Raw genomic sequence first — 24288 nt, 5'->3', positions numbered from 1 at the left:
TGCTTCCTTGTGTGCAGCGTCTTTCAGGTGATACCAGGTGTGCAGGGATGTGTGTGAAACGCTAATCTTTCCCTACCAGTATGGAAAGTAACACAACAGCTGAAGGAGGTAGGGGAAAGTGACTGTGGTACAGTGCTGTTGAAAAAAGCTGTTAATTTCTCTTAGCGGCTCAACCAGACTTCCTTCTGTGCTGTGTTTCTAGGCACAGGTCCAAGCACAAGTCCAAGTGGGATTTTTTTTTGTTGTTGTTCTCCTGGTGCTTTCTCTGGGAAAACCTGTGTTATACCGCTGATTCAGAGCAAACGGCATTCAAATTTTCCGTGGGCTGCCGTTAGCGTGGTAAAACATGGACTTTTCCTGGGAAGGGCGGTGCAAATGGAAGTCTGGACGAGCCACTACTCTGCAACATCCTGGTGGTTCCGTCCTTGTGTACATAGAAAACAGAGACAAAATAGTTCTTCTGCTCTTTGACTTACTTCAGCTTCAGTGTTGGTTTGTGAGATGCACCCAGGGGTGGCTAATGTTTTCAGTAAATGTGCAGGAAGTCAAGTCCACTGGGGCTGAGAGTGCTGCTCTGATAATTGGCACGATGCTTTAGTCTAGGGTTGGCTGGTGTGGTGGCCTTCTGATGTTGCCTCACTACAACTCACATCATTCCTGGCCCTGATAAAGAATGTTTGGCAACTATTGGGTATGGTTGGTGGCACTCTTGAGGAACCCTAAGAAATCTGAAAACCTGTGAGAAGTTGAAATCCTGTGCTTCTGTACGTTAAGGGAAAATTAGAGATCAAAGAGGTGTACGGTGCTGTGAAACATACTGAAGTTAGGAGAATAAAATTACGTTTTACTTGGATTAAAATGCAGTTTTTACATGTTGAATGGATTCTGTAAGGAAGACTGTCCTAATTTTGTTATAATGTACGTTGTGCATTTTCATCATCATGTTGCCACTTCCATTCTTAAAAATGTGTTAATGTTTCTTTGCAGCGGCGTCTTCGTCACCTCCGGAACATAGCAGCGCGGAACATTGTTAATAGGAATGGCTATCGTCTCCTGGACACCTACTTCACTCTTCACTTGTGTAATAATGCAAAGATATGTAAAGGTACATGTAAGCCAATTCCCATAATTTCTCTCTCTCTCTCTCTCTCTCTCTCTCTCTCTCTCTCTCTCTCTCTCTCTCTCTCTCTCTCTCTCTGTCCTTATATGATCTAATCACAGCTTCCCAAACTTTTCATGTTGGTGGCACACTTTTTAGACGTGCATCATTTCACGACACAGTAATTTAGTTTTACTAACAAGCCGGAGGTTAAAGTAACCCCTTATAAGAGCGTTCGCATGACACACCCACACACTGCAGCCGACATGCTAACGTGCCGTGGCATATGCGGTAGTTTGGAAAGCTCTGCTCTAGGTTGATGCTTAGGCTGAAACTAAATAGCATGGTGATGTTTGCTGGTGCAAATCCGTTCATGTGACATGATTGCAGCATGAATCGCACTTTGCAAGGGGCAAGCAAGGAAATAAAAGAGGGAAAATGACTGCTTTGTCCATCACAGGCCAGGGGAGAGCAGGAGAAGGATGTTTGGGATGGCTGGTTTCAGCGTCTCTTGTTCCTTATCTCTTGTTCAGTTTTGGCTTGACATTTATGGACCACCCTGTCCACTTGGCAGAGCTAGAGTTTGAATCTTGGTCCCACAAGGCCAAATCTGATTCAAAGGGGGAGGGAAAATAAGTCTTGCTATGTGTGTCTATGTGTTCCTAGGGAGTCTGGGCTAGAGAAAGTATAGGAACTTCCTGATCAGTGGCGTTTTAGACTTTCCTAAACTTTGAAAGAGAAACTTTTAAAAAACTGAAATCCTTCAGATTCTGCTCTGATAGAATTCTGTACTTTGCAACTTAAGTCCGTTTTCCTAACCTCCAAGAAACCTTATAGCTTGATCGCTCTCAACAGCCATAGTACAGTAGTAGCTACAAAAGGATTAACAGATGTCCATATACCGCTTAGTGTACGATGTCTTTGGGTGTTTACATCTTCTGTTTCTGTGGTCTGATCTCCCTGCCTCTGTATACTGGCAAGTAGATGAAAGGTCATCAAGCTGTTGCAGGCAGCTGCAATTCGCTTTCCTGGCTGCTGTGGACACAAAGAATTTATGCTGTGCCACCCTTGTGCCTCTGACCTGTCCCCAGACTGTGGCCAGTCTTTCTTAATAATTTTCTAAGGTGCTTATCTCCATGGTAGCTAAGCTTTGGACTACCATTAAGAATCCAGAGTATGACCTCAGTGCTTGCGTTCATAGTCTTTGCCTCTGGATTCTGTGGCAGGATTGAGGGCTAAATATTCCCGCTCACACCAGCTCTCACACTGAAGAACTAAAAGATAAGGGACACATGCTGCTGAGGCAGCCACCCTGCCAGTTTGTCTTTTTGAAGAGACTCTTCCTGAACAATCTCTTCAATTCAGGGTGGAGGAGCTACTTTTTTCAAAGCCTCAAAAACGATACTGACGTGAAGCTGGGAAATCATTCCAGGGGCTGTTCCTCTTGGAATGCTTACTTTAAATAGTATTTGTAGAATACGTTGCAATGTCATCGTTTGACATTTTGGATAAATTTGATTTCCCTCCCCCCCCCTTCCTAAAATAAAATAAAATAATGTAGCATGCTTATATTTGGAGTTGAAAATATTCAGTTTCTCCACATGGAAAATGTAAATGTTTTGCTCAGAAAATGTAGAAACAGTGTACGTTTCGCCTAGTAGTGTCAGGCTCACTTGTTTCATTATAAACTCCCATTTTTATATTTATTTTTGCAGGTTTTCCCATTCCCACAATTAGGCATGTGGTAAAATAGCATGGTGCAGAGTGTTGGACCTGAAAGAGCTCACTTCAGATCATATCTCGGCCATGCACTCACTTTAACTCAGGCATCCCCAAACTGCGGCCCTCCAGATGTTTTGGCCTACAACTCCCATGATCCCTAGCTAACAGGACCAGTGGTCAGGGATGATGGGAATTGTAGTCCAAAACACCTGGAGGGCTGAAGTTTGGGGGTGCCTGCTTTAACTTGTGGTTCCTTAGAGCAGTGTTTCCCAACCAGTGTGCCTCCAGATGTTTTGGGACTACAACTCCCATCATTCCTGACCACTGATCTTGCTAGCTAGGGATGATGGGAGTTGTAGTCCCAAAACATCTGGAGGCACACTGGTTGGGAAACACTGCCTTAGAGAACAACGATGGCTTTATATTACCTCCAGCATCGGAGACAGTGTGCTCCTGAACACATAGCTGGCATGCACACGTGGGAGGCATCTTTCGCCCTTTTTCGTGGCCACTGTGAGAACAGAATGCTGGACTAGAGAGGCCTCTGGTCTCATTCAGCAGAACTGCCCTAATCCATATTTACTCTAACCACAGTCCCCCTGTGTAAATGGGCCTTTCTCCTAGGTAAATGTGTATAGGTTTGCAGGTTTAATCTGTCACATTTTAAAAAAAAGAATGTGACAAAAGCATGTAGAGGTTTTTGTTCCTAGTAGCCAAATAATTTTAGTTTAAACCAACGTCTGGCTGAAGCAGATGAACATTCTTCACTGCCTTCCTTCTGGAATTAAAGCCAAGCAACTGTTCTGCAGTAGTATTTAAGTTTGCAGTCCAGTAGACCTAAAATGAACCTAATTCCAGTGCTCTCTGCATGCGTGGCTAATTTTTTTTATTTTAAACCTTGGCATTTGCAACTCCTGAAATGTATTTGTAAAAGCGGACTCTCACTTAGGCTGCTAGTGCCCCCCTTCCCCATCCACATTGAATCCTGCAGGTTTGTCTGTTTGCAGTGTGTTCAGCGTGCCATTTCCTTTCGCTTTTTGGTGCCGTCATAATGTGGCAGTGATAGATTTTCTGGCTGCATGTGCTTCCCATTCCCCTTGCCCATGTTTCCCCTAGCACCATGTTCCCCTTCTTTATAGTCAGGGCAGCTTATTTTCCATAAGGGTCATTCATTATTATTTTGAAAAATCCTTATCAAGTTTTCCCCAGAATAAAAAAAAAAATTGGTATGCGAGTTACCTTTCATACAAATATGAAAATCACTTTCCATAGCACAAGTACCTGCTCTGTATCCCAGACCTGCACAGTCTGACCTCTAACACTCTCTTTAATTTTGTTTCCTTTTTCTAGAGTTTTATAAGAGTGAAGTGATAAAGAATTCCCTGGTAAGTTGCCTTCACTGTGAGGCTTCAGCAAAGTTCCAGATTAATCTTTTCTCCAAAATGTCTAGATATTTGAGTGAGACATTGTTCAAACTGTCTCAATGTTTCCATTTGGCATTATGCGCAAGTTGGCAAGCTGTGTGCGTTGCTGTGTTAAACCGGAGACTGGCATTAGTTTTTTTTAAGGCAGCTGAACAAGGCTTTGTTTCCTGCCATGTAAACACAGAGCTGCTTCTGGCCAGAGTTGGAAACAGTGTGATAACTTGTGATGAACTTGTGCATGTCACACGGAGTGATCTTCTCGCAATCTCTTCTCTTATCTGCCCTTGGATTTTCCTTTATAGCTGAATATCATAGTGATGTCAAATGATTGATAGGCCCTGCTCACCAATTGGAATGTCCCACCAAGGCTGGAGGAACCCGGGATGCTGCCTACGTGCCAATCACATCCAATTCACCACCTATATTCAGGGAAAAACCAAAACAAACACAAAAATAGGCCCCAGAGGGGAAAAAAAGCATGCTGTCTTCCCTTTCCCTCCCCTGCCCATCAAAGTGTTGGTGCTGACCTTTAAAGCCCTAAACAGCCTTGGCCCAGTATACCTGAAAGAGCATCTCCGCCCCCATCATTCTGCCTGGACACTGAGGTCCAGTTCCGAGGGCCTTCTGGTGGTTCCCTCGCTGCAAGAAGTGAGGTTACAGGGAACCAGGCAGAGGGCCTTTTCGGTAATGGCACCCGCCCTGTGGAACGCCCTTCCAACAGATGTCAAGGAAATAAGCAGCTATCTGACTTTTAGAAGACATCTGAAGGCAGCCCTGTTTAGGGAAGTTTTTAATGTCTGATGTTTTGTCGTGTTTTTAATATTCTGTCGGGAGCTGCCCAGAGTGACTGGGGAAACCCAGCCAGATGAGCAGGCTGTAAATAAAACATCATCATCATCACCATCATCATCATCATCTGTTTCCTCCTCTTCACCTACCTTAACCTGCTTCTTTCAGAGCATTTCCCCTCCCAGTTCTCTTTCTGCTCTAGGGTCTATCTCAGCGTAGAAAACTCGAGAGTTTTGTGTGTGTGTGTACTGCAGAAACTTCACGGGCACTGGAAACTTTCATAGACACCTTTGCACTGCTCTGTTGGGGCTACTAGATTGAGCACATTCTTTTAAAAACATTGGACTAAATGAGTCAACGGTCTGGTTTAGTATAAGGTAGTTTAATTCATGGTCAGATAAAAGCATGAACATTTTCAGTATACTGTAGGTGTCTCTCTCTTTTCACAACAACAGAATCCAACATGGCGGAGTCTTGACTTTGGTCTTATGCCCGATCGCCTCGATACGTCCGTTTCCTGCTTTGTGGTGAGGATATGGGGTGGCAAGAATGACACCCATCAGCTGCTGATAGAGTGGAAAGTCAATCTCGATGGACTCAGATACGTGGGCCAGCAGGTAAAATAAAAACATGCTGCTTTTACCATGGGTTGGCTAGTTAGAGAAAGTTTCAGCAGACATCTGTTCTTGTTGGGCTGGCTCAGCAGATCACTAAGTATCGTTTTAAGTTAGTAAATGGTGGACAAAATTGAAATGGGACAGTGAGATTCTGTTGCTCATCTTGACAACTGACCCTCCGCACTGGTGAATGGTTGACTCACTCATGGTTCAGTAATTTTACACTTTGCCAGGTTTCAAAAGAATTGCCTTCGTGTTTACTGCAGTGTTTTGTATCTTCTTTTGAGACTAACCTTTTAGGTTTTGTTTTTTGGATTTAGCTTTTGTGAAGTAGGCTCGGACCCAGGAAAACCTAGGCTGCAATTTTTATTTCTTTTTAGTCTTTTAAGTTGCCACAATACTTGCTTCTGTGTTTGCATTTTGTGAAATTTGGTCCGGGAAGTGAATCTCTGGGACCATATTCCACATTCCTCTCCTCTGTTGGGCAGATGGTGACCTTGGATAACTGAAGGAAGTCTGTAAAACTGATTATTCCTGTAATGAATGTTACCTTAACTGCTAGGAGAACGAATGAAATTCAAAATCAAGTACACTGAATCTATGGCACTGTTTTAATTAACAGATACATGCTCGTAGCCCAAATGAAATTATTTTTGGGCTGAACGATGGCTATTATGGAGCCTCATATGAACAAAAGGTAAGGATACATATATTGTATATTTCATTAGTGTTGTATATAGGCTTCAATTTTTCACATGGGTGCCACAGGTAAGCCACAGATTGGAACCTACATAGTAATCCCTCCAGGGAAGACCACCTCAGTTACCATTAAGAAATAAGTCTGGTGATTTGGCATGAATATAACAGCAGCCTCTCTGGGTGACAGCTCAGAGAGCTAAATACTGTATTGGCCTGAATATAAGCCTCACTCTCCCCCCCCCCCCAAAAAATTCTGACCGTGAAAAGTTAAAGTGTGGTGTAAATTCGCAGACATACGGTAAAACGGAACGGATGTGAGTGCCTGCGGAATTTTAAGGGAGCTGCTTATATTCTGGTATTCTCTCCCCCCCCCCCCCGGAATCTTAAAGGTGTGGCTTATATTCAGGTGTGGCTTATATTCGGGCCAATACGGTATTTCTTACAATTATATGTGTGATGGCTACTGGATAGAGGTTTCTACCTGAGATGTGGATCTTGCCAAAGTCACCCGATCAGTTTACGAAGGAAGGGTTAGCATAATGCACTGTATTCACAGTTCCCCGGGGAGATAATTTTGATATATTTTAGCTTTTGGACGATCATGGGTTTCAAACAGTTTTGTTGAGCTTCTTTTAATCTGTTTAGGGAGGCTTTTAATGTTTAATAGATTACTGTGTTTTATTTTTCTGTTGGAAGCCGCCCAGAGTGGCTGGGGAAGCCCAGCCAGATGGGCGGGGTATAAATAATAAATTATTATTATTAATCAAAAGTGGAATTTGGAGACTTCCTACAGCTGCTAATTAAATGAATGGGGGCGTATGGGTGTACTTGCTCTTTACATTTGGAATCTGAAGGGGAAAGCCAAAGGCTCATGTCAAGATCTGTGGAGATTGTGCACATAGAAGCATTTCCAGTTTGCGGAGCATTCAACTTCCAGTTCAAAATGCAGCTACAATTCTTGGGCAAGCTGTTCTTATTTTATAGCTTATGTAAAATTGGGGTTGGAGGAGCTGTGGGAATCAAAAGAAGCAGAAGCCGGGCTGAGTGAGCTGGCATGGGCCTCATATACAGTCATACTTTGGGTTAAGTATGCTTCAGGTTGAGTACTTTCAATTTAAGTACTCTGCGGACCCGTCTGGAACGGATTAATCCACTTTCCATTACTTTCAGTGGGAAAGTTCGCTTCAGGTTTAGTACGCTTCAGGTTAGGTACGGACCTCCGGAACCAATTAAGTACTTAACCCAAGGTACCACTATATAACTGACAAAAAAAAGTTGTATGATAAAGCTTGGAGCATTTTCAGTAGCCTTATTTTATTATCGGATGTGTGGTTCCCCCTCCAAGTGGTCCCTATCTTGTATTACATACGGGTGTAGCCTCCTGGCTCAGCAGCATGTGGGGATTTTTTTTCAGAAGCAGTGAGCAGTTGAGCTTTTGAGAGAGTCCTCCACTATTGACTCCTTCATTTATGCCCTACCATTCCCAAGCACTTTCTTCTTTGGTGGGGAAATACTTGTAGCGGGGGTGGGGCAGGAATTACACAATTGCATATATTGATCAGCTAAGCAGATTAAAAAGGGAAATTCTTTCCATGCTTTCCTTAGGCAGCATGGGAACTGCTGTTTATACTTAAGCTGCAGATAATAAATTTTTCCCCCTTGAACTCCCTTTTTGGCCTGCTGGTGCCTTAAAGGGCTCTTTTCAAAGAAGTGTTTTCATTTAGCAACTGAGATAAGCATAAGACAGGCATCCCCAAACTGCGGCCCTCCACATGTTTTGGCCTACAACTCCCATGATCCCTAGCTAAGAGGACCAGTGGTCAGGGATGATGGGAATTGTAGTCCAAAACATCTGGAGGGCCAAAGTTTGGGGGTTCCTGGCATAAGAGGTGGGCAGTCTTAAGAAGATGACTTCAAGATACAGTGGTGCCTCGACTTATGAATTTAATCCGTTCCAAAGGCACCTTCGTAAGTCGAAAAACGCCAATGGAAAGGCTATTTCCCATAGGAATGCATTGGAAATGGAAAATTCGTAAGTCGAAGCAACCCTATCTAAAAATTCGTAAGTCGAAAAATCCCTATCTAAAACCGGAATGTCGAGACATTCGTAAGCTCGCGGCCATTACCCCCATTCGTAAGTCGAAAAATTCGGTTGTTGAGTCGTTGATAAGTCGAGGTACCACTGTACCTAGATACCCTTGTGGAAGAAATAAAAACAATGTGAAAAGGCCTTTAATTTCATTTCAGTGTTATAAAAAGCATTAATCAGCTACCCTGTTTGCCTTTAAGGGCCTCTCAGGAACCCAGAAGAATAACCTCCTCCAAGTGGATCAGAACTGTGTTCGCAACTCATACGATGTCTTCTCTTTGCTGAGGTAACTCTTTTTAAATCTTGAAATAGAATTGTTGGCACAGATAGTGAAATAAAAAGCATCACTGTCAATAGGCTGAACATGCATAGCTTTTCAAGAGGTTTCCCCATCATGTCCATTATTGTGCATATAGCATTGTTGTGAAGATGCCTGGATGGTGATTCCCATATTTGCTAGAACTTATCGTTCGACACTGGGGGAGCGAAAGAAAGAAAGAGCAGCAAAGAATCGAGTGTTATGCTACTAATATGCATCATTACAATCTCAGGCAAACACTGGAGACAAGGCTACTATTCATCTGAGAAGTACAGCTGGTCTTGTGCTAACACAGGCCACCACCCCCCCACCACCACACTGTTCGTTTTAGTATGACGCTTCCATCTTCTTCCAGCGGTAATGGTGGAGAAATCTTCAGCAGTTAACTCCACCCACAGTAAGCACAACTCTCTATAAAGGTTTTACTGTAGAAGGCACAGGTCTGCAGTAATCCTAAGGAGCGTCAAGGTTAGACTTCCAAGACCATGTACTATGAGTTGGGAATAAGTGTTTTAGTATGGCTATCTCTGCTGCCAGTGGCTGCAAGTTCCACACTTTGGTTGTGCACTCTGGGGAGGAGAAATACGGGTTGGAATCTCACGTGGTCCTTAGGTGATGTCAAGGTGGTGGTTACTCTCTGCAAGAAATCACCCTCTGCTCACTCAGAGTGGTGTTTACAGTACTTTATTTTACATATGTACAAAGCACAGTTCCAGCTCATGCTTCTGACTCTGAATCAGATTTGGGGAGTGGCCTCCTCTGGCTCTTCCTCCAACATAAGAGCAGAGGAAGCCTCAAAGGACGCCTCTGATCCCTCCTTTTTAACCCACTCCTTTCCTGGGCTGAAGGCACAGGCAGAGGCTCTCCGTCTGTTCCAGAGGTCCCTGTGCGGCGCTGAGGGTCTGCTTCAGCATCTGAGAGTCTTGACACCTCCTGGCTCCTTCCTGTTCTCTCCCCCTCTCCCTCTTCTGTCATTTCCTGACCATCCCCTCCTGCTTGTTCCTGCTCTGACTCTTCTCCTCCCTCCGACTCGAAGGCGTTCCCTGGCAGTCCTAGTGACAGGTGAGCCTTTGTATTTGAGAGCACTCAGTGAATTTCTACAAAAAAATATCAAAGGACCTCTTGTTGGATCACATTATTGGCCTACCTAGCGAAGTATTGTCTGCGCAGGCCTGATGGGCTCCAAATGTTTCGGACTACGGCTCCCATCAGCCCCAGCCAGCGTCTGATAGGAGTTGTAGACCAAAACTTCTGAAGGTTGGCAAAGGCTGGACCCATAGTAATAGCTCTCCAAAGTCTTGAGCCTTTCTCGGCCTTGTTTGCTACATTTTGATCCAAAGAGCATAAGGTTCAGAAGGCAAATGCAAAGTCCTCAGCAGCCCATCCCCCCAAAATCCCCTCCCAAAACAAACACACAGGTTGTAGGAAGAAGCATCCCTGTCATGGCAGTACATGTGAAAATGTTGGTGGCTGTATATTTAACCACAGGATGGTGTGATATTTAGTTGCATTAATAGACTCGTGGTTTCTAAGACATGAGAAAAAATCCCACTTGCTTCTGTACTAGTCTGACCTCATCTGGAATGCTATGCCAGGTTCTACATGGCTCATTTTGAGAAATACAGTAGTACCTCGGTTTAAGTACACAATTGGTTCCGGAAGTCTGTACTTAACTTGAAGCGTGAAGCGAACTTTCCCGTTGAAGGTAATGGAAAGTGGATGAATCTGTTCCAGACTGGTCCGCGGAGTACTTAAACTGAAAGTACTCAAACCATAGAATCATAGAATCATAGAGTTGGAAGGGACCACAAGGGCCATCCAGTCCAACCCCCTGCCAGGCAGGAAACACCATCAAAGCATTCTTGACATATGCCTGTCAAGCCTCTGCTTAAAGACCTCCAAAGAAGGAGACTCCACCAGACTCCTTGGTAGCAAATTCCACTGCCGAACAGCTCTTACTGTCAGGAAGTTCTTCCTAATGTTTAGGTGGAATCTTCTTTCTTGTAGTTTGAATCCATTGCTCCGTGTCCGCTTCTCTGGAGCAGCACAAAACAATCTTTCTCCCTCCTCCATATGACATCCTTTCATATATTTGAACATGGCTATCATATCACCCCTTAACCTTCTCTTCTCCAGGCTAAACATACCCAGCTCCCTAAGCCGTTCCTCATAAGGCATCGTTTCCAGGCCTTTGACCATTTTGGTTGCCCTCCTCTGGACACGTTCCAGTTTGTCAGTATCCTTCTTGAACTGTGGTGCCCAGAACTGGACACAGTACTCCAGGCGAGGTCTGACCAGAGCAGAATTCAGTGGTACTATTACTTCCCTAGATCTAGATGCTATACTCCTATTGATGCAGCCCAGAATTGCATTGGCTTTTTTAGCTGCTGCATCACACTGCTGACTCATGTCAAGTTTGTGGTCTACCAAGACTCCTAGATCCTTTTCACATGTACTGCTCTCAACCGAAGCATACTTAAACCAAGGTATGACTGTACTTGGATAAGTCTGAATGAGTTCAAAGGAGGGCAATGAAGATGGTTCAGAGAACAAGTCCTGTGAGGGAAGATTGAAGGAACTTGAGTACAGTGGTACCTTGGTTCTCAAACGGCTTAGTCGACGAACAGATCTGCTCCCAAACGCCACAAACCCGGAAGTAAGTGCTACGGTTTGCGACTGTTTTTCAGAAGCCGAACTTCTGATGTGGCTTTTGCTTGAGTGCAGGAAGCTCCTGCAGCCAATCAGAAGCCGCGCCTTGGTTTTCGAACTGTTTTGGGAGTCGAACGGACTTCCGGAATGGATTAAGTTCGAGAACCAAAGTATCACTGTATGTTTAGCCAGGAAAAGAGAAGACAGAGTGAGGACAGATAGCACTTCTCAAATACCAGATGGCAGGACTAGATCAGTAGGCTTAAGTATTGGGAGATAAATTTTGGTTGGACCTTGGGAGAAGCTTACTGATTCTAGGAGCAGTTTGAAAATGGGATCATGTACTGGGCGGTGGCGGTGGGGTGGGGTGGGGAGTGGCTCTTCTTTATCAGATCCATGGCTTACTGTGATACATGCAAGACTGAACTGCTGTAATCAAGTTGTTAGGATTCAACTGCCACAGTTAGGGTAACTAGTGCCTTGATTGATTGATAGACTGGGTGTACTTATATGCCCCTTTTCCACAATGAGCTGTGCTCAAAGTGGCGTACAGCAAACGTTCAAAACATCCAAATACAAATACACGAAAGCCAAAGCATGTCAGTATATTCAGAAGTTGCCTAGCTGAGCATTGCAAGTTCTGTATGTGTGAATGGTTAGACATAACTGCAGTTTGATGGCCTAAGAATGATCATAGTATGTGTTGAACTCTCCTGAAGAATATGCTCTGGGCTGTGCACACAGCCTCGCTGAACTGCTTGTCCAGCTTGCTCAGGCCTTTCTCAACACCTCTCAAATAATGGGTAGCCAACATGGTGCTGTGCACTAAATCCCATCACCCCTGACCATTGGAACCACCACACTGGATTAATCTTGTCTTAAATACTCTTCAGAATTGCTTTGGAGTTGGAAAACTCAAATTTCTATATTGCAGCTCTACCAGAAGGTGTCACTCTTGCCTTGCAAGAATTATTATAGGGCATTTTTTCCCCTTTTAATGAATGGGTGGTAGGGCAGAGCTGAACGACGTCTGTTTTACTCATAAAGTTGTTAAAAGTCTACCAGCACTTTAATATTAGCGTTTTGATTCTACAGAAACATTGGCTGTCAAATTCTCAAAAAACTGAGCTTATTTATATAAGTGTACTTAAAAGCAGGTGGAATGCTTACTGCCTAAGACAAATTTAACTTGTCAAGTATATGATACAAGTATATCATGCATTCACTTACATGATCACCAAGGGCCTATCTAGTCTAGCATCCTATTTCCAACAGGTAGATGATTCTGTGAAGGATGGCACTAACTCAAGATCCCTTCTCCCAAGTTTGTGCTGCTTATTCAGCATGGTTTCTTCCAGTAAACAAAGAAGTGCTACCACAACTAATAGCCCCTGGCAAAATTATAAGAGCCTGCTGGATCAGGCCAGTGGCCCAAACCCACAAGCAGGATTCGAGCACAAGAGCATCTCTCCCTTCCTGTGGCTTTCAGCAACTGGTACTCAGAAGCATTGCTGCCTCCCCTGTGGAGGGCAGAGCATAGCCCTCGTGGCTAGCAGCCTTCAGTAGACATATCCACCTCCTCTGGGAGAGAGTTTTGTTGCTTAATGATTAGTTGCAGAAAGAAGTACTTTATTTTATCTGTCCTGAATCTTTCAACATTCAGCTTCATTGGATGAACACCATAAATACCTTTCATCCCTTTTAAAAAGCTACTGAAGCTGGAGACCATCTCCACGTGTCGTGGTAGTGACTTAGAATCATAGAATTGTAGAGTTGGAAGAGACCACAACGGCCATCCAGTCCAACCCCCTGCCGAGCAGGAAACACCATCAAAGCATTCTTGACATATGCCTGTCAAGCCTCTGCTTAAAGACCTCCAAAGAAGGAGACTCCACCACGCTCCTTGGTAGCAAATTTTGATAAGTTAACCATACATATGTATGAAGAAGCACTTTCTTCTGTCTTTCCGTGCTTAAAACAAATCATCAGAATTCTGGCCTCAACAATGGCTTTTGGTAACAGGAGGGAGGGATCTTCAGGCTGCACCTACTCGACTCTAGAGATATTGCTGTGCTTTGCATGTGTTTTTCAGTGCATCTTTTCAGCTGTGAGCGTTAGAAACAATTTAAATACAGTAAAATGATTCCATGGCTGAAGAGGACTGTCAAATGCCAAATGGTCCTTCTCTCTGGCCTTCTCTCACCCCCCCTTTAAATGAACATTCTATCATGCTGCGGTAATAATTCCTTATGTAAAATAGGTGTGCCACATGTGAGTGTGCGGGGAGATCAAATAGGAGTGGGGCAGGGTTGGTTGGAGCGCCTCTCTGTTAGAAGCTTTGTAGAAGAATGCTGGTGGGTCTAATGACCCCCTAGCCCCCCACAAATCAGTGTTGGCTGAGGTATACATAAAGTGTTATCCTCTCCTGCTGCTTTGAAAAATTAACAGCAGAGAGCAGCGCAAGCTCTCAGCTAGCCGGTGCTAGAAGCTTTGTGCAGCAGCTGGACCGTAGCCAACAAGGTTAATCTGCGGTTACTGCTAATTGAAAAGTTGTTTTATATGATTTATCCTGTACTTGTGATGTTCTGTTTTGTTCCTATTATTTACTGTTTGGGATTTCATTTGAATGAAAAGCAGCATAGTAATACAATCTAGCCATCAAGGGAAGCAATAACTTAAAGGTTTTTTTGGGGGGGGGGGGCTCACTGAGCACCAGCAATGCATCTGAGAGCATTGGGTTCCCTGAAATTAATTTCTCATCTCTTCCTCCCCACCCCACAACACAAAACCTTTAAGCTGTGACTAGGAATGCCTTATCCAACTGGAGGCCCATCTCAGGGGCCCAAAACAATTCATACGTTTTCCAGAAATTGTGAGCAAATTTTGGCCTTTTTAAAATGACCCCTAAACTTACTGGGAATACTAAATTCTACATGCTTCATCTCGAGAGAAATAACCTTGCCTATATTGCAGTGACCGGCTTCGTATGTGCCAAAGAGAGGAGACTCCAAGCTGTTTCCTGCACTTCTCTTCTTTCTTGCTAATAACTCTTGACAGTTCAGTTTTCTACTGAGTTTGTTAAGGGTGGCCACCTCCTGGACTTCTCGCATGGAGTTAGAGCAGGAATTTTTAACAGCTGGCAAGTGAGTGCTGAATTCTAGCCCGCGGCTGCAGACAAACCTGTATGAACCATGTGCATATGTGAGGGGATTGAAAGTCGCAGGGAGATGGCTTAGTTTTCCGTGGGGCTTTAATGAGAACAATATTTGCAGGTAATACTCGACATACTGTGCTCCGATATTTTAAAATAAGCCTTCGGGGGGGGGAGAGCTTCAATTTTTAGGATCTTTTAAAATGCCTTATTCTGTATATACCACATTGAACACTGGAATCCGTCATTATGGGTTGAATAACTGAACTTCTATCTAACTAAGAAATACTCTGCCTTATGACAAAGTATAGTACAGGGGTCCACAAACTAAGGCCCGGGGGCCGGATGTGGCCCAATTGCCTTCTCAATCCGGCCCGCGGACGGTCCGGGAATCAGCATGTTTTTTTGTGGAGCCTGCCTGGTGTTTCTACATGAGTAGAACGTGTCCTTTTATTTAAAATGCATATCTTGGTTATTTGTGGGGCGTAGGAATTCGTTCATATTTTTTTTCAAAATATAGTCCGGCCCCCCACAAGGTCTGAGGGACAGTGGACCGGCCCCCTGCTGGAAAAGTTTGCTGACCCCTGGTATAGTATCTCCACCGAAGAATTGATGCTTTTGAATTATGGTGCTAGAGGAGACTCTTGGGAGTCCCATGGACTGCAAGAAGATCAAACCTATCCATTCTGAAGGAAATCAGCCCTGAGTGCTCACTGGAAGGACAGATCCTGAAGCTGAGGCTCCAATACCTTGGCCACCTCATGAGAAGAGAAGACTCCCTGGAAAAGACCCTGATGTTGGGAAAGATGGAGGGCACAAGGAGAAGGGGACGACAGAGGACGAGATGGTTGGACAGTGTTCTCGAAGCTACGAACATGAGTCTGACCAAACTGCGGGAGGCAGTGGAAGACAGGAGTGCCTGGCGTGCTCTGGTCCATGGGGGTCACGAAGAGTCGGACACGACTAAACAACTAAACAACAGTATCTCCACAATGGTTGAAGACTGGACACGGTGGGTAACTAGTCTCCTGCAAGTTGCCAACATCTTGAAATGCATAACTACACATGGCATGAAATGGGGTTGCTGCCAATAATGATCTCTCCTCCAAACTAACATGCAGCACAACTTGAATAATGTGCTGGTACCAGTAGGTTGAGTTCCCCTCCCCTCCATCTCCACTGGCCACATGTTGCTATCATATCATTCTGCCTTGGGACACCAGATTTCAAGTGGCGTCAGAGATGGCTGTGCCTATGACACTCAAGACATGCGGGGATGAGTATTTTTCATCTTGTTTGCCCCTGGGGACATGGGTGAGCAAGCTGCTTGAAGAGGCAAGACCAGCTGTTTTCATGCTTTACCTTCGCCCCAATCAACAAAGAAAGACAGGCAATCTGTCTAGATCAGGGTTTCTCAAACTTGGGTCTCCTGCTGGTTTTGGACTACAATTCCCATCATCCCTGACTGCTGGTTCTGCTAGCTAGGGATGATGGGAGTTGTAGTCCAAAAACAGCCGGTGACCCAAGTTTGGGAAATCCTGTCTTAGAGAGGTGATCAGTGCCTCAGTCGGAGAAGGCATGGTTCCTGCATGTTTGCGAGAGGCTGTAGTGAGACCCCTTGTGAAAATAAAATAAAATGTGGAGCCAAGTAATGTGAATAACCATTGGTCCATCTCACATTAGCCTTAATTTGAGCAAGTGTTTGAGCATGTGACGGTACCTCGGCTCCTGGTAGTCCTAGGGAAACCTGATTACTTAAATCTGTTACAGTCTTGTTTGGGGGCATGGAAGCTGCCTTGCTTGCCCTGGTGGATGAGTCTGTGCTGAAAGATGCATAGAAGTGTGTGACTGTTTATTCTCTTAAATTTCCCGATGGCTTTCCCCCCCTTCTTTTTGTAGCATTGGCCATGGTATCCTTCTGTTTTTCAGTGGTTCCATCCAGACATTCCAGTCTCACAAGGTAGTTCTGGGGGGTGTTGTTCAACCCCATGACCTTTGGCTTACAGGGTACCAAAGTGTCTGTCTTGCCTCTTACTCTGTTTCACGTCTGCATGAAACAACTTGGGGAGATCATCCAGGGGCTTAAGCCGAGGTGTCATCAGCATATTGATGGTGTGTGACTCTACCCCTTTCCCCCCCGTAGTCTAATCCCAGGAAGTCTGTGGAGCTGCACCTGTCACTTGAGTGGGCCAAGGGAGGTGAATAAGCTGAAATAATGCAGATAAGTTGGAAGAATTGTTGGTCAGGGCCTCTGGCAGTCTGGGGGAAGGTTGTGCAACTTGCTCCAGATGGGATTGTGCTGCCTTTGAAGAAGTAGGTCTGCCATCTGGGATGCCTCTGGCATCCATTCTTGGCAGGCATTCTTGAATGTGTAGGTGGTGATGGTAGCTAGCCATGGTTTTTTTTTCTACCAGCTTCAGCTAGTTCACCAGCTGTGGTCTCTCCCAAACAAGATGGCCCTGATACGAATTCTTCATGCCTTAGTTGCTTCTTGGCTGGTCTACTGTGATGCTCTTGTGTGGGACTGCTTGGTAAAGGTTACGTTATTTTTAAGTATTGATGTGCCACTTCTTTGGGTTACTTGTGCCCAAAGCAACTTACAAGTATTAACAACTTACTACTAAAACCAAGAACAAAAGATCCACACAAATAAAACAGACTCGGAACTCGCACAGCATAGCAATATCCATCCAGTGAGTGAGACACAACATTACCCAGGAAAAGCCAATTGAAGCAAACAACTCTTTAAGGCCTTCCAAAAAGCCTAATGTTTAGCTGGTGTAGCTCCAAAATAATTTGGAAACTTAAATTCTAAGCTCCGGTTATGGTGCCAAACTATTGTCTGGTATCCATCGATGCTATTTTATCACTCCAGTCCTATTCCAGCTCTGCTGGTTTTCTGTTTGTTTCCAGGCTCAGTTTAAAGTGCTGGTGTTAGGTTTAAAGACCTAAAAATGGCCTTGGAAGCAGGTTGTTCTCATGACCATCTATTCCTATATGCACCTTCCTGACCAGTTAAGATCAGGTTTGGAGGTCCTGCTCTTGGTCCCATTGATATGTGGTGTCAGGTGGATGAATATAAAAGATGGGGCCTTCTCAATTGGTGGTGACAATGTTTTGGAATGTCCTTCTCTTGGGAGCCTGCCAAGCTTCCTCACTCTTGGCTTTCAGGCGTCCTTTAAATGCCCCCTCCATGTTTCAGGAAACTTAGACTCTTTAGAGTTCTTTTATCTGTTGCCATGAGCTTATTAAGATTATATGCTGCAGTCTGTCTGTGACTTGGTTTTAAATTGCAATTTTATGGAGTTCCTTTTTGCGCGTTTTAATTTTGTAAAAAGCTTTGACTCCTTAGAAAAGATACATAAATAATGACATCAGAAGTAAGCTCTCCTGCATGCTATGCAGGAGAGGGGGGGCGGAATCTGTCCTCTTTTTGGCAGCAGATTTTGTAAGTACTGACATCTAGTTATGCTGTCACATTTGCTGAGAAGCTTTTATTTTGTGAGACAAGCCCTGAAGATGGCAATTTGGTGGGTAGGAGTTAGAATCTGCCAGTATTTTAGTTGGTGTGCTTGTGAAAGCAATTATCTAGGTATCTGCTGACGATCTTAATGAAAAGAAAAGCAGTGATGAGTTTTGAGTGGTGCATCGTTAGTATTACGGTCGTAACTCAGAAGTTGAACGGAATCCATTCCGGAAGTCCATTCGACTTCCAAAATGTTCAGAAACCGAGGCGCGACTGCAGCCAATCAGAACCTGCGAAACCCGCGTCAGACGTTTGGGTTCCAAAGAACGTTTGCAAATCGGAACGCTCACTTCCAGGTTTGCAGCGTTCGGGAGCCAAAACGTTCCGACTCACAAGGCATTCAACTTCCGAGGTACGACTATATATCGAAGAATCCTTTCTGTATGATTAGGCGCACCAGAATGTCGTAGTTGCTCTTGAGTGGTATTGAATTGTACTTCAGTTGCGTTAAACGAGAGATGTTGTTTATCAGTCCCTAAAAGGAAAAGGGATGGTGGTCTGGCAACACCCCCAACTGGGTTTAAGACACGTTTCTGCTTGTTGGCTTCTGAGAATGGTTATTGGACCCCTCTGGGTTGCATCTTACTGCTTGGAAAGAGAATGTCTTTGGACTGAGAAAGCCAGATCCTTAAATGTTTTTTCTGCTTTGGGAGCAGAGTTCATCCAGGGGTCCCGAAAGCTCTTGGAGCATTTTATCTTCATGCACTGTCCCTTTTGCATCGCTTTTGCTGTTAAGATCACTTGCTTTATGTTGCACAGGAAGCTGACGGCTGGTCAGGATAGGCTTGTGGAGCCCTTCCATCATTTCTATCCTCGTTCCTCTTCTTGGCTTGTGTCTTATTCTGGCGTTGACTATTTGTCACATTGTTTCAGGAACTGGGTGAAGATGGGGTTGCATGTAAACCAGAAAAGTCCATTGGATGTGTTGGTGGGGAAGGAAATTCCAAAAACAAAACGTCAGGTTAGTTGTACATGTGTAGATTTGGGGGTCTGCACTGGAGGCTTCTTCTTCTTCTTCATGGCTAATGTAGCAGGGCCTCTTTAGAATCTAGTCTCTAGGTAAGCATAAAGACTTGTTTGTTCAGGTTTCCTATTTTTTTGTTTTAAAATCTGTTTAATAGAAGCTCTTTTAATAATAGCACTGGGTGTTTGCAATTTGGGTATCCCATATCTCTCACTTTGCCAAAAAGCTCTCGCTCTGTTTTCTAAATCCCCAGCGGTCATTACTTTGTTTAAATAAACCCAGTGTAAACTAAGGTTGTTTTGGCAAATCTGACCTTCCCTGTATTTATTTCTCTTGTGAGAAATAGCTATAGGATGTGTGACTGTAGTATTTAGTCTGTGCATTCATGGCTTGTGACCAAGAATGAAATAACTGCTGTACATGGGACGCAGGGGGGGGGGGGAAGGAAGGAGAGGACAAAAGAGGAAGAGAGTGAACAGCATCCAGGCATTCAAGAAGATGGATGGAAAATGCTTCAGGCCAAAAAGGCATAGATCTGGATTCTTTTATAAGCACCATCTGAGAACAGTGACGATTCTCTTAACTGACCAGTGTTTGCTTTGTTGATTTGTGACTAAGGTACCTAAAATGGCCTAAAAATGCCAAAGGGGCTGTGGGGCTGGGACAGATCATTTATTGCTGCCTCCTCACATTGTTGCTTTTTAATAGTGGAAATGTGATTCAACGTGGATCTTCTGCATTGTTAAATTATCAGAAGGCTCTGACGAACCTAGCGGAGAAATTGGACTCCTGGGAATCGGTTTCAATTTTAAAAGGTTCCTGGCCCTCGTGATTCTTGAGACTTTTCTGAAAATGTATAGGTAATGTCTATAAAAGACTCTAAATGCCCAAGAGATGGCAAATTTCTGCAGCCTGCATGGCTATTGCTGCTCAGTGATTTCTGGTCATGTTTCGCCTCTATCTGAAAAGGGAAAAGAAAAGAAAGCGGAGAAAACACACAATTAGCTCCAGATTCTTTGAAAATCAATCATTCAAGAATTTGTGCCTTCAGTTTAGGCTAAAGGTAGGGGAATAACACTTGGAATGTTTCCTGTTGTGGACTCCCTGCAAGTAATAATAATGATAAATCTAGCCCAACCTGCTGTTTTAGTCTTCTGCATGTAAGGGTTGTTTACAGAACACGTAGGAGCATTCAAAAATGTGATCCCCCCTACCTGTAGAGTGAAGTGGTATTGCCCATTTTATCACCTCAATTAGACCTGCTGTGGGGTTTTAGAGTAATATGGGACATTTCCACACGAGGGGCCAGTTTTTAGCCAAAAAGTACCAAGAGAGTAATAGTTTTTGTGCACAAGCACTCTGATCAATATGCAGCAGTTCCCAAGCTTTTGTGATAGACAGCTCCCCATTTACGCACGACCGAAGCACAGTGCCAGGTACCCAGAAATGAGGAGCATCTTGGAGACCCTCCCCAGAGCCCGAAAGGATCTCTGCGCAAGCCAGAGGGGGCAGCGGGGCTTCTTCAGCGGATGCGCAGGGAAGTGGCTGCTTCTGCTGCTGTGGTACCCCATACACCAGCTGTTAGGTGGGGAGGCTGAGGAGCTCAACAAAGCTCCGTTGCCCCTCTGGCTTGCGTGGAGATCCTCTCCGAAGCACCAAAATATTATTCTCTTTTTTTTATAATAATTTTTTTTTGATTTTGCATAATAAAGAGAACATACACATACATAACATATTTTCCACCTTCTCCTACCCACCCTCCAAGAGCCCCCTCCTCTCACAAGAGAGTTCCCCGGAAAGTGGGCAATCGAAGGTGATTCATTTTGTAGTTGGGTTTCTCCCTCCCCTCCCTCCCTCCCCCCCAGAGCTCCCCCCTGCCACCAAGGGGCCCCAGGATGACAAGAAGATGAGCAGGCAGTTATCTGCCCAACTATCTTTCCAAACTTACAAATCAAATGAAAAAACACACACACACAAGAAGAAAAACAGATAAAAAACAAAACATTAACATCAAAGAAAAAAAAAGAAATTTAAACCTTATCATCTTTCCTAAACATTGTCTCTTGGGCTTCCCCCACCCCCCACCCCCTTTATTGATTTTCATTTGCCAAATCTACTTTTACAGTTCTCATTTTTCAGGAACCATTTTAATCCCATTTAATTTATCCTTATCTATTTAGCCATTCACTCCAATTATCTATAATTTTTCAAATTTTTTTTTTATATATCTCCTTCCATTCCCCCCTACCCCCCGCACCCCAGAGCTCTCCCTGCCACTGAGAGCCTCTGGGACGCAAAAGAGAAGCGAGGAATGGTTCTTTTCCAGCTGGATCTCCCCCTCCCCCCTCCCCCCCACTCCGGTAGTCCCCCCCAAAAGATTATTCTGTTTGGGCTCTGGGGTGAGACTCTTCCTGAGTCAGGAGGACTCTTCAGGGTGCTCCCCAATTTTTGTGATTTTGCACTTGTGTGCTGGGGCCCGAAATGTAACCCCCAAGTGAATGGGGAGCCACCTGCATCTAAACAAAAGTTGCCCTTTTTGCTTGGTATACGTCAGAGTCCAAGAACAGTAACGAAATCAGTCATAATTAACATTTACATGTCTGAGTGGGTGCCCGTCTCTTAACAATATATTCTGGTTATGGATGCAAACTGTTCATTGAAAGACCTGAATTGGATGTGTGCCGTATTAAATTCTCATCCACTTAGTATCAACCCCCCCCTTTTTTTTATAGCTTCATTTTGGAGATATTTTCGCACTTTGTCAATAGATGTGAACTTAGTGAACTGTTTTACATGAAAATAAAGACAGCTCAGAACAACCTTTTGTATTCTAATCCATGCAATTAGTTTTAAATCCTGCATGGTGATCACTTTCAACTGAATTGGGTCACAGCTGGGCTACTTTCCAAGCCATCACAGTTTATCAGGGAAATCATTTATTGTCGAGAAATAGCTGGTGGACTCTGACTGTGATTGCTTGATGTTTGGTTAATAGCAGAACCTATTCCTTTAACATAAGCAGAATTGACTGAGGAACAAAATCAGATGAAATTATTCAAGAGACTACCTGGAATGGATTTGAAAGGTTGCTTGCTTAGCATGCAGCCATCTATGGCTGCGAGGAGCGGGGAGGAATCTTCTTCAAAATCTGCTGTGTATATTCAGCATTCAGCATCAATCTGTTTCTCGAATTACGTTTAAAGAAAGCATTTCACTCCTCTAAGTTAAGCTCATGCCCAAAGACAGTTGAAACAAGTAACGCAAGAATTTCACGTGCAACGATGTGAGTGCATGTCCCTCTTTGGGGTGGTGCAACAGCACACATTGTAGGTGTGGGGGGTGTCCCGGGGGGAAAGAAGCTACCTCTGTTCTCCTGGGCCAGGCTGGAAGCAAGCTTGTACAAAATGCAGAGTGTTTCCTCATATTCCACCTGTTGTGGTCTTCAGCCACCAGATAACAACCCCATATGAGACAGCTGCATATTCCTGCATCGCATGGTCCCTTCCAACTTTACAGCTCCATGTAAAGAACTGATGTCTGATCCTCAAACTAGCCAACATAGAAACCAGACCCGGGTGAAAATCTAGATTCTCTTTTATATGTTGTAAATCTGTCAATGACCTGCACAAATATTGTGACAGTGTCATGTAAGAAGTGCTCTTCCAGACACAGGTGAGGCTCAGTGTATTTCTATATTTAAGAAAGGACAATTTTGTTAAAATGGATCCAGAGAGAGCCAGGAAATATGAGTTAAATCAGCTTTATGCCTCTTCCGGATAAACTGGTAAAAAGCAGTACAGTATTAAAGAGAATTAGTAAGCCTATTGAGGAAGAATGCTTCCTTGCTGAGGAAGAATGTGGGTGTTTAAAAAATAAAGCATAATGGGAAGAAAGTGAAGGCTTTATTCCTCTCCTCCTTATACTAGAATTGAATTAGGGGCTGGGAGTGTCCACTCAAGTTGGCCTGTCTTGAATTTCCATTTAGGGCTTGAAAAGTAATAATACCTGGAAAGAGACTCAGTAAATCAGCAAAGGAACAACATGATCCCAAAACTCTGGTAGCAGCAATCTCCTCCATCAGACGTCTCTAAAAGGTCTCCAAAGGCAGCCCCATGTACAGCATGTTTCAGTAATCCAGCCTAGATGTAACGAATGTAGGCTTGACTGTGTCCAAGTCTGCTCAAGGAATGAGCACAGTTGACAAACTAGCACTAGTCTCGAGCCTTCAGGAGCAATGTCAGAACCAGAGTGCTTCCAAACTACATGACTTCCATGTTCAGATTGTGGCTTTATGCCAGTTTCTCTCAGACATTGGCGGGTGCTGCTGTTGCATTTGCACCCTGCTTGTGGTCTTCCAGGAGGTATTTGGCTCAGCTGCTGTGTCAGGTGAGTGGATTTCTCTCCTCCACCTTTTCTATCTGCTGTTAAGGTGCATCAGATGCTAAAAGGATAAACGTTTGGCCACTCCGGACACAGAGAAGTGCTGCCAGCTGGACGCAGCGCACCAGTACTCTTAGCTGGCAGGACTTCATCGTGTCCAAAGCGGCTCCAAGATGAGGCAGAGGTCTTGTAAGCCACGAGGTTTACTGGTGGTCTTGGACGAGTCAGAATCCATCAGAATGATTTGCTTTGCAAGGTTGTCATGCACAGGGTGGATTTGATTTAAATCAAATCGATTTAAATCACGATTTAAATCACTAGTCAGTAAGACTTGATTTAAATCATTTTTTCGCAGAAAGGTTCAACCTTGCGGGCGTCCTCTTAATATTCACAACCAGATGAAGGTTTCATGTTTGGAAGAATAAATTTTCAGAGTAGTTTTTTACAGTTATATCAAAAATGACTGATTTGGTTATACTGTTAGAAATACATAGACAAATAATGATGAAATTATGGTGAGGTTTAATAAGTTAACTATTTATATTTGGACAACTTTTCTGCTGTACTTTATTGCAAGGAGAAAAATAATCATTTCCTCAATAACAATTTAAACAATTTATTTAACTAAAACAATAACATTATAGCATATGTATCCATGTTTGTTAACTGATGTGGTTAAACGTTTTTTGTTTTTTAAATTTAGACTGAGTTTCAGCACACATGAAAAACTTAAAACAAATCCTTATTTCCTGATGAATAGCCTTTGGACCATAATGTAACTTAAATAGAAAACTATCTTTAGAAAGCTTTTTCCTCCAAAAGCATTTTATTTTAAAAATCCAATTTAAATCAAAAAATCC

At 43.8% G+C, this 24288-nt stretch overlaps 1 protein-coding gene across 1 annotated transcript in view; it reads left to right on the top strand.

Annotated features, from left to right (window-relative positions):
• Positions 1-24288, top strand: part of UVRAG (UV radiation resistance associated) — an 89511-nt gene that overhangs the window by 11552 nt on the left and 53671 nt on the right. Inside the window, exons 2-6 of the mRNA XM_060273928.2 lie at positions 988-1105; positions 4172-4206; positions 5490-5651; positions 6274-6348; positions 8640-8725. Coding sequence (XP_060129911.2) covers positions 988-1105; positions 4172-4206; positions 5490-5651; positions 6274-6348; positions 8640-8725 — 476 coding nt within the window. The remainder of the gene's footprint in view (positions 1-987; positions 1106-4171; positions 4207-5489; positions 5652-6273; positions 6349-8639; positions 8726-24288) is intronic.

This window comes from Zootoca vivipara, chromosome 4 (genome assembly GCF_965207765.1).
Source record: "Zootoca vivipara chromosome 4, rZooViv2.hap1.1, whole genome shotgun sequence".
NCBI lineage: Eukaryota > Metazoa > Chordata > Lepidosauria > Squamata > Lacertidae > Zootoca > Zootoca vivipara.
The sequence above is the reverse complement of the archived record's forward strand: the minus strand, read 5'-3'. Positions and strand labels throughout refer to the sequence as shown.